General features: G+C 44.9%; 1 protein-coding gene across 1 annotated transcript in view; it reads left to right on the top strand.

Annotated features, from left to right (window-relative positions):
* Positions 1-76: 76 nt before the first annotated feature.
* LOC144088422 (MAGUK p55 subfamily member 2-like) overlaps positions 77-10,943 on the top strand; it is a 110,376-nt gene continuing 99,509 nt past the window's right edge. Inside the window, exons 1-3 of the mRNA XM_077618822.1 lie at positions 77-195; positions 9,487-9,587; positions 9,662-9,817. Of these exons, the coding sequence (XP_077474948.1) occupies positions 165-195; positions 9,487-9,587; positions 9,662-9,817 (288 nt within the window). The 5' untranslated portion in view covers positions 77-164. The remainder of the gene's footprint in view (positions 196-9,486; positions 9,588-9,661; positions 9,818-10,943) is intronic.

Below are 10,943 nucleotides of genomic sequence, written 5' to 3'. Positions count from 1 at the left end.
AAAAACAAGACTGGTGACATTTTTCCCCAAATGAATAGAGAGGGAGGAGGAGAATTAGAGACAGAAAAATGGAGCGGGAGAGACAGAGAGGGTCTGCGTGTGTGCGTGCGTGTGTGTGTGTGTGTGAGGGGGGTGGGGGGACCCCCAGTTCTGATAGTCTTCAGATGGTGGCCAGCCACGAAACATTGGAAGCAGGTACGGCAAACGTGTCACTTTGCACTCTGCTGATTTTCGTAATGTACTTTTTATTTTCGTTCTCGCGGCTGCCCGTTTTCTTATATGTGAATTATCGTCAGTGTGACTGCGCAATTTTTATATGTGCTTCGTGTTTCTCTATGAAATTAGCAGGTTCTTTGTTACAAGCCCGTGTGTGCGCGTGCATCGTTCCATCTGGGTGGTAGTAAGGGGTCGTTGGATGCTCAGTGTTGAGTTTTGGAGCGAGTCAAATGGGTCTTTGTAATAACGTTCTCGCTGTCCAGTTGGTTATGGTTCCTATATGAGAGGCCGTTCTAAACGGTTTAGGACATATATAAAGAACGATAATATGCTCGTGCGCAGTGAAATGGGCGCGCGCACACATTTAACACGCACACGTTAAAAATGTTCAAGCTCACAATGTGCACATCCATTGGGAAAAAGGCGCACACTTTCAATGTTTGTGTCGATTGTTGTACACATGCGTTTTTGTGTGTGCATATGCACACTCAGTGTGATGCTGAACATTTTGAAGCTGTGTGCACGCATTTGATTTCGATATTTATTTCCTAAAAAGCCTCTCATAGTGAAGTGTCCAGTGAACTGCAGTCTTAACGCTTTGCAAAAAGAAAAATAGAAAAAATCCAAATTGCCGCAACACGAACCCCAATTCCAAACGTTTTGCGAAAGAATCAAAGCATGAAAGTGAATTGGCCAAAGCACTAAGGCATACTATAGGGAAAACCAAAGGAAGGATATGAAGAGAGAAGATGGGGCAAGGTGATTCTGCGAGCAGCATGCTCGTATTGGAGTTGAGATCGTACTTTTTGCTATCTGATTGCCAATAGTGAGTGAGTTTGGTAGCACCTCGTCATGCGTGTACCCACTCTGGCGCGTGTGAGTCATGCAGAAAAATGAACTGCTTTCTTAGACCCACCTGTGACCTTGACATGGCCCCGCCAAACAGCAGCCCTTGCTGATTGGGCGCCTTCAGCTCCCTGGGACAGAGGGCGGACCCCAAGACTATCTGAGTTGCCACCAACCAACCTTCAGGAAGCGGACAAAGAGATGCGCAACCACCCACCCATCTGGAAATTCTGTCACCGCTGTGAGATCCCCAAACCCCATGGGAAGAGAGGACTACCACCCAGATGGAACGATGCCTCGCCAGCCCACTGGCACTAACAGCGAACACCACTGGCGTCCAAGGAGGACACCAAGGTACATAAAAACTGGGGTGAAAGAATGACAGAAGCCACCGCAGAGTTAGGTGGAAGCCCCCATCTCCCCAATAGTCTAGAAAAAGAGGACCCACTCCAGGAGCCACGCCATAGGAAAGTGGGACCCACCCATCACCCTTTTACCCTGGGTGCCCGTGACCGGACGATTCGCAGAAAGACGTTTCGCCGACGGACGTTTGGGCGACGGACAGTTCGCCGAACGGACGTTTGGTCGAATGGACGTTTTGCCGACCTGACGTTTGGCCGAACGGTCGTTTCGCCGACCGGACGGTTGGTCGACTGGACGTTTCGCCGTCGCGGGATTCGCGCGCTTGCCCCGCCCCTGGATCGTGTGTGTACACGTTTTTCAACCTCGGCCCGCGGGCCATATACGGCCCATTAGGCTTTTTAATCCGGCCCGCCGCCGGCGTTGTCCAAATTACAGTAAAAATCAATGACCTCATTCATTTCCCTTTGCCCGGTAATACCGCTCATCACTCTCAATTTAAAGACTGCTCTCTTTTGTTGAATAATAATATGTTCTTAATGTTGAAAGTAAATTTGAAAACAAATATTCACCTTCAATTGTGTCTTTTTTCTTCCATTTCAATCCCCAGGTTTGATCAATTACATTGCGTGTCCAAATGCTGTCAAATTTTAGTATCCATTCTGGCCCGCAGGAAAAAAGTTTACCCACCACTGGTATTGACAAACTTGCCTCTTTTATCCTATTAATGTCCCAAATTAAACACATCAATAAGCTGCCATTGACTGCGGTAGACGTCCGATTCATGTTGACTGAGGTGCAGATGCTATTTCTGTTATTAGTCTACCGTCTACCATTTATTATTTTTTGTCACAATGGGTTGAACACACAGCTGGACTAAGGTTTATTGACCCCTGAGATGAACACAGGGCAGCTCAAGGAAGCAACACAAAACACCTGATTTCAAAAACGTGGACGGTGCAAGAAACTCAAAAACAAGAAACAAATGATGATCGTTGTGGCTTAGCTTCCAACAAAAAGTACACACTGGCTAAGAACACTGAAACGGAGGGGAATATAAGGGCTAGGACTCATGACAAACAGTTGATGACACACAGGTTATTAGGAGAGGAAAGCTGCCATAGTGACTACGGATAACCGCAGGCACAAAGCAAAATAAAACAGGATAGAGTAATACCTTGAGATACGAGCTTAATGCGTTCCGGGACCGAGCTCGGATGCCGATTTGCTTGTATCTCAAATCAACTCTTCCCATAGAAAAAAACTAAATATAGATTAATTCGTTCCCACCGTCTGAAAAAACACAGGATATTACAATGGATTTTTTTTAATTGGTTCTAATTCACCATCTACTAACAGAGTAACCAATAACTATAGGGGTGATGATGTTCGTGTTCAATACTAAAATGAGACATTATTCAGTACAACGTGAAGTGCTCGGAGGGGGGAGAGAGACACTTTTCTGACAGCGCTCATAACAACATAAACATGAATTTAACTTAAATGAACTTAGATTACAACACAGAACACTTAAAAATACGTTTTAATCTTACCTTACACTAAACTTAATTTTGTTTGATTTTTTTTTACTTTTCGCGGCTAATACGCGATGCCTTGCATCCACCTTGACTTTTAGCCCAAATTTTTAAAAGAAACCTTTCTAGAGTTGTTTGTTTTTGTCTCCCCTTCAAATTATTACGAAAATGACCCACACAAATGTCCTCACAATAGGATAACGCACGACCATGTGCCAACTTGTCCGTGTGCCTCTTCCATAAAATCAGGTCATACACCACTCTCATGTTTTTCGATTATTTCGTGCTTAATATTGATTGTCATCATACGCCTTTTCTTTGCACTACCCTTCATTGCACCTGCTTGCTTTAGACCCATTGTTTTTCCCTTAATTCTGCACTGACTAACGCAAAAAAACATGAAAAATGCAACGCCCCACCCAGTGCTCGTAGATATCTTTACACGAGGGAGATGCGGCGAGAAAGACAGTTCGCTGTTATCATAAGCAGCCTCTCGTGTCTTGGCCCCCTGTCTGTCTCGTGTGCTCGTATCTCAAAATTTGTCTCACATCTCAAGTCAAATATTTGCTCGGAATTTTACCCGTATCTCAAATTTCTTGTATGTTGGCGCACTCGTATGTTAAGGTATTACTGTATTCCATAAATCAAGGCCGCTGACAGCGACGTAACAACTTTTGTTGAAGTAGAATCACTATGTGCGATGATAGAAGTGACAAGTTGCATGTAAACAACACTGTCTTCGTAACAGTCCACAAAATATTTGGTGTGTCTGATGCCACGAGCCAAGCAGGCTATCTGAAATAGTCACATTTCATTGGATAATCACTGAATTTTCTTTCTAATCCTGAAAATATTGGTCTTTATTGACATTTTCTCCAATAGTAAAGAGCAGAAAAAGGGAAAATTTTTCATCTTGCAAATTCTTAAATACAATTCTTTCTTCTGCGATACGCATGATCAAAAAGTGTACATTTCCTCTAACTGTGGGAAAGAAATATGAAATATGCAATTTATTTATAAAGTCTTTCTTGCCTTTCTCTGCTCTTAAAGCCGATGGCAGAGTGACTGCCTCCTCGTTTTCTAGAGTCCTTGTTAAATCTGTGTATGTAAAGATTATACACTATATGACTGTAGTAGGGCTGCAAAGCAAATAGGAGGAGGAGCAAATTAAATTGATTTTCTTTAAAAATATATATGATTCGTCATCTCATCTCATCTTTATCTGAAGTTGGGTTGCAGGGAGGCCCAGACTTGACTCTCCACAGCCACTTCATCCAGCTCTTCCGGGAGTATCCCAAGGCGTTCCCAGGCCAGCCGGGGGACAGTCTTCCCAGCGTGTCTCTAGGTCGGGACCGTTGCCTCCTCCCGGTGGGTTGTGCCAGGGGAGGCGTCCAGGGGGCATCCAATTCAGATGCCCGAGCAAACTCATCTGGCTCCTCTTAATCCCGTGTGCGGTCGATTGGTCGCCGGTCTTTTGGTCACCGGTCTTTTGGTCGCGGTCTTTAGGTCGCCCGGAAGTTTGGTCGTCGTCTTTTGGGTCGCCGGTCTTTTTTGTCGCCGGTCTTTTGGTCGCCTGATCGGCTGCTGCCATCTACTGTCAATTTATTAAATAGCAGATGGTGTTTTTATTGAAGCAGTCCAATGAACCTTCATTCTCTCTGGGAGAACTTGCAATGTTGAAATACTTTAGATTAGATGGTCATTTTTATCAAACAAATAAAAGTATTAGTATACTTTTAGTTTGACAGTGTTTAGAACGTTTCCACAGTATTTAGACTCTAAATACTATTGAAACGATCTAAATACTGTTGAAACGATCTAAATATCTAACATCAAAATATCAATAAGAGCACTCATTTAACACATCGGCTGCTGCCATTGACTGTCATTTTAGCCCCAGTATTTGTATTTCATTACTAAGTGCTGATTTTACCGCATTTTAGTGCATTTTTGGCACTTTTGCGAATGGTCGCATATCGTCGCATTTGGTCGCGCCGACTTTTATCGCTGTCTTTCCCCCGGGGAAATCACCCCCAGAGCCCGGTAGTCATGTCTGATAATCTCCGGCATTTGTATTTCATCAATAAGTGTGTATTTTACCCCGTTTTAGTGCAATTTAGGCCCTTTCGCAAATGGTCGTCGCATTTGGTCACGCCGACTTTTATCACTGTCTTTCCCCCGGGAAAATCACCCCCAGAGCCCGGTAGTCATGTCTGATAATCTCCGGCATTTGTATTTCATCAGTAAGTGTGTATTTTACCCCGTTTTAGTGAAATTTAGGCCCTTTTGCAAATGGTCGTCGCATTTGGTTGCGCCGACTTTTATCGCTGTCTTTCCCCCGGGAAAATGACCCCCAGAGCCCGGTAGTCATGTCTGATAAGCTCCGGTATTTGTATTTCATCAATAAGCGCGTATTTTACCCCGTTTTAGTGAAATTTAGGCCCTTTCGCAAATGGTCGTCGCATTTGGTCGCGCCGAGGTTTATAGCTGTCTTTCCCCTGGGAAAATCACCCCCAATTAATGTCTGAAAAGCTCCAGTATTTGTATTTAATCATTAAATGCTGTTTTAAAAACTATTACTCCGCTTTTGGAACACTTTTCTGGGCATTCTTAACCATTTTTCTACCTTAATAGAGATTCTCCCATTCATTCTCCCAGAGAGAATGAAGGTTCATTGGATGCCTATGACAGTCGATGGCAGCAGCTGATGTGTTAAATGAGTGCTCTTATTTCTCCTAGAGAGAATTTGGTTCATTGGACGCCTATGACAGTCGATGGCAGCAGCTGATGTGTTAAATGAGTGCTCTTATTTCTCCCATTGAGAATGAAGGTTCATTGGACGCCTATGACAGTCGATGGCAGCAGCCGATGTGTTAAATGAGTGCTCTTATTGATATTTTGATATTAGATATTTAGATCGTTTCAACAGTATTTAGATCGTTTCAACAGTATTTAGAGTCTAAATACTGTTGAACCGATCTAAATACTGTCTAACTAAAAGTATACTAATACTTTTATTTGTTTGATAAAAATGACCATCTACTCTAAAGTATTTCAACATTGCAAGTTCTCCCAGAGAAAATGAAGGTTCATTGGACTGCTTCAATAAAAACACCATCTGCTATTTAATAAATTGACAGTAGATGGCAGCAGCCGATCAGGCGACCAAAAGACCGGCGACAAAAAAGACCGCCGACAAAAAAGACCGGCGACCCAAAAGCCGACGACCAAACTTCCGGGCGACCTAAAGACCGCGACCAAAAGACCGGTGACCAAAAGACCGGCGACCAATCGACCGTGTACCCTTAATCCGGAGGAGCAGCGGCTCTACTCCGAGCCCCTCCCGGATGACCGAGCTTCTCACCTTATCTCTAAGAGAAAGTCCGGACATCCTGCGGACATCAGCCGCTTCTATCCGGGATCTCGTTCTTTCTTTCACGACCCACAGCTCGTGACCATAGATGAGGGTAGGAATGTAGATCGACCGGTAAACAGAGAGCCTCGCCTTTTGGCTCAGCTCCTTCTTCACCACAACAGACCGGTGCAGAGTTCGCCTGTCAATCTCCCACTCCCTTCTTCCCTCACTCATGAGCAAGACCCCAAGATACTTAAACTCCTCCACCTGGGGAAGGACCTGATCCCTGATCCCTGAGGGCATGCCATCTTTTTCGAGATGAGGACCATGGTCTCAAATATGGAAGTGCTGATTCTCATCCCGACCGCTTCACACTCGGTTGCGAATCGTTCCAGCGAGAGTTGGAGATCATGGCTTGAGAAAGCCAACAGAACGACATTCTCTGCAAAAAGGAGGGATGCAATACTGAGGCCACCAAACCAGACCCCCTCAACGCCACGGCTGCGCCTAGATATTATGTCCATAAAAGTGATGAACAGAATCAGTGACATAGGGCAGCCCTGGCGGAGTCCAACCCCCACGGGAAACTGATCCGACTTACTGCCACGGACCAGTCTCTGACACCGGTCATAAAGGGACCGGATCCCGCGTAACACGGGTTCCAGAACCCCATCTCCCGGAGTACCCCCACAAGACTCCCCGGTGACATGGTCAAACGCCTTCTCCAAGTCACATGTAGACTGGTTGGGCGAACTCCCATGACCCCCCGAGGACCCTGGTGAGGGCATCGAGCTGATCCACTGTTCCACGGCCAGGACAAAAACCACACTGCTCCTCATGAATCCGATATTCGACCTCCCGGTGGACCCTCCACCCAGAGTGTGATTCCCTGATAATTGGAACACACCCTCGTCCCCCATTTTAAAAAGGGGAACCACCACCCCGGAGAGGCGTGTCATCCAAGACAGCCCCACTACATCCAGAGCCTTTGGAAACTCCGGGCGGATCTCGTCCACCCCTGGGGCCTTGCCACCGAGGAGCTTTTTAACTACCTCGATGACTTCAACCACAGAGATAAGAGAGTCCACCCAAGAGTCCCCCAGCTCTGCTTCCTCATTGGAAAGCGTGTCAGTGGAATTGAGGTCTTCAAAGTATTCGGCCCACCGATTTACAACATCCCGAGTCGAGGTCAGCAGCGCACCATCCCCACTTTACACTGTGTTGATGGTACACTGCTTCCCCCTTCCAATATGTCGGATGGTGGACCAAAATTTCCTTGAAGCTACTCGGAAGTCGTTCTCCATGGTCTTACCGAACTCCTCCTATGCCCGGGTTTTTGCCTCAGAGACGACCAGAGCCGCTTAGCCCCCTGGTACCCGTCAACTGCCTCCGGAGTCCCATGGGCCAAAAGGGCCCTTCCAAGATGTCGGATGGTGGACCAAAATTACCTTGAAGCTACCCGGAAGTCATTCTCCATGGCCTTACCGAACTCCTCCTATGCCCGGGTTTTTGCCTCGGAGACGACCAGAGCCGCTTAGCCCCCTGGTACCCGTCAGCTGCCTCCGGAGTCCCATGGGCCAAAAGGGCCCGATAGGACTCCTTTTTCGGCCTGACGCCATCCCTTACCGCCGGTGTCCAACAGCGCGTTCTGGGATTGCCGCCACGACAGGCACCGACCACCTTGCGGCCGCAGCTCCGGTCTGCCGCCTCAGCAATAGAAGCACGGAACATGGTCCACTTGGACTCGATGTCCCCCACCTCTTCCCGGACATGAGAGAAACACTGTCGGAGGTGGGAATTTAAACTCCTTCTTACAGGGGACTCCGCCAGGCATTCCCAGCAGACGCTCACAAAACGTTTGGGTCTCCCGGGCCGCACGGGCATCTGTCCCCACCATCGCAGCCAACTCACCATCAAGTGGTGATCGGTTGACACCTCTGCCCCTCTCTTTACCTGAGTGTCCAAGACATGTGGCCCCAATTTTGATTCTTTTTAAACAAATATTTATCTACTTAAACTGCTACTTATTTTTTTTTAGAACAGAACAGAAACTTGTTCATAGCTGAGAAATCATTCCTTCACTTGACATAAGTTGGCAGCGCACTGGCAGAAGGCTAAAACAAGTTGTCACCAAGATGTCACCAATGCGATTTCAATAGTTTCCCAGACAAGTTTTTGGTAAAATTTATATACAGTCATACCTCTACTTACGAATGTCTCTAGGTACGAAATTTTCAGGTTATGAACATTTTTTATATGCAAATGAGTGACTCAATACACGAAAAAGATCCAAGTTACAGTCCAAGTCCTCAAAATACAAGATTCTCTTACATACCTGTCCACCTCGGCAAAATGCTCCCCTTACTAATAATTGCAATTCCCCTCATTAAGTGATCAAAAACCGTACAAATGCAACGCAGCACATATTTTCAAACACACATAGGGCACGCGTAAAAGTCTAAAATGTCCTACAAAGTGGACGGTTTTTGGCCCTGGTAGAACGGGCTCTTGCCGCCATCTGGCGGACAAACACGGGTATTACGTCTCCCATTATAACGGCCGCGGAGGCAACTATTTCAGCAGCGTAGGGCACATTTGCACCGGGATTTTTGGCCAGTATATTCATTTTAAGACATTAATAAAACATTTATTTTATAATTTTCATATTTTTCATACAAAATTGGGACACTTTTACCAATTTTAAAGAGTTTAGTTGGCAGTTGTGTGAAAACCGTGGAAGGAATTAGAGAATTTACATATAAAGTACTGGTCTACTTACAAAATTTTCAATTTACGAAAACAGTTCTGAAACCAATTAATTTCGTAAGTAGAGGTACGACTGTACTATTTATATATTTTTTGTTACAGTATTTTTGCCTGCATGGGGCAAGAAATGCCTACTGGTCAGCTGGGAGAGGCTTCAGCAGCCCCCACGAGGATAAAGCGGTTCAGAAAATTAATTGATGAATTTAGTACTGAGTATAGTAATGAGTTTATTACTATTACTAAGTTGTGAAACATTTGCAGAAATGTGCTATTAATCGATTAATCGGTGACTTAATGAGCTGATTTTCGGACAAAGTAACTCATCGGTAGTTGCAGCTCTAGCTAAAACCCACTGTTTTACCTTTACTGTATCATTGACTAAGTATGTTTCAAATATTGTCTTTACAGAGTCCGAGCTTTTGGAAACAATGAGTGACAATACTACTAGTTCTACTACAGCCAATGACTTAGACCTCATCTATCTAAAAGGCATTATGGAAAGTCCTTTGGTGCGCTACACACAATGTCTCTATGTCCTTGTCTCATTTAAGTATATCTAAAAATGTGTGTGCGTGTGTTGAAGGAGCAAGACGAAGACCAACATGAACTACACTTGTCCCCAGTGAGGGAGAACAATGTGGAGTTATTGCAGGAAATTGTCAGAGATCTTGACCCTTTCACTCAACACTCCAATTCAGCTGCAGAGCTTTGTCAATTACTCACCCAGCCACATTTTCAGGTGTGGTATGGATTCAGTGGAAAACATTTTTCTTCACTTAAGCTTTAAATCTCAATGGAGACATCTCTTTTTTGACATTGTTCAGAGTCACTCTTATACATTTAGGTTAAACCAGTGCTTCTCAAATAGTGGAGCGGGTCCCCCTGGGGGGGCGCAAGGCTCCGCCAAGGGGGGTGTGAGGCTCAGTCAAGGGGGGCCTGTTTGACCTTGGGGAACATGCTTTTTTATTTTTATATATATATATTTTTTGTTACTGTCCGAGAACAAAGTGCAATTGCACTTCCACTACATTAGGGGGCAGTGGCACTCTCATTGGCAGAGTTTGCGCAGGGAGCATTCGCTTGGTAGGAGTTTTGTTTGCACTGAGCATGCGCACTTTGCACACAGCACAGTTTGACTATGAAGTGTGGACAGGAAGTGTAGCAGACCCTCAATTGACCCCATGTGACAAATATGACAAAGCGTATGAGCGCTTGCCTGCACTGTGACTACGGTGGGAGACAAGGAAAGACCGGTGTGGTTACTGTGTCTAAAATTTTTGGCGGTGGACAGCATGAAGTCCAATAAATTAAGGTGTCACTTAAATACATTACACCCCAACCACGCTGATAAGCCGCTTGAGTATTTTCAGCGAAAACGTGCCGAATATTGCCGACAATCATCCTGCTTTATGACTAGCGAGCGTTGTTGGCATCATATAAGGTGGCATACCAAATTTCTCAGTGCAAAAAAACCCACACCATAGCAAATAGCTGATACAGACAGCAACATTAAACATGGTCTCTGTTTATTTCTGAATTTTAGATGCTCTTTAAATCTTTTCTGTTACAGTTAATAAAGCTCTTCTTTGCTTTGAGTTGGTCCATATTGCTTTTTTATTCTCTTATGAGTTAAAACGGATGCAGTAATAAGCAGAGGTGTACATATAACAATTTTATAGACAAACTATACTATTTATAGTCACGCGGGGGCGCGCGAGATGTTTTATCCTTCCTGGGGGGGCATGACAGAAAATAATTGAGAAGCACTGGGTTAAACTATAAATATTTGACAATTATTGTAGGATAAGCAATACATGAGAATATTGCAAACACATTTACAATGAAAAATGTTGATTGAATAATCA

Source organism: Stigmatopora argus, chromosome 14, assembly GCF_051989625.1.
Source record: "Stigmatopora argus isolate UIUO_Sarg chromosome 14, RoL_Sarg_1.0, whole genome shotgun sequence".
NCBI lineage: Eukaryota > Metazoa > Chordata > Actinopteri > Syngnathiformes > Syngnathidae > Stigmatopora > Stigmatopora argus.
The sequence above is the reverse complement of the archived record's forward strand: the minus strand, read 5'-3'. Positions and strand labels throughout refer to the sequence as shown.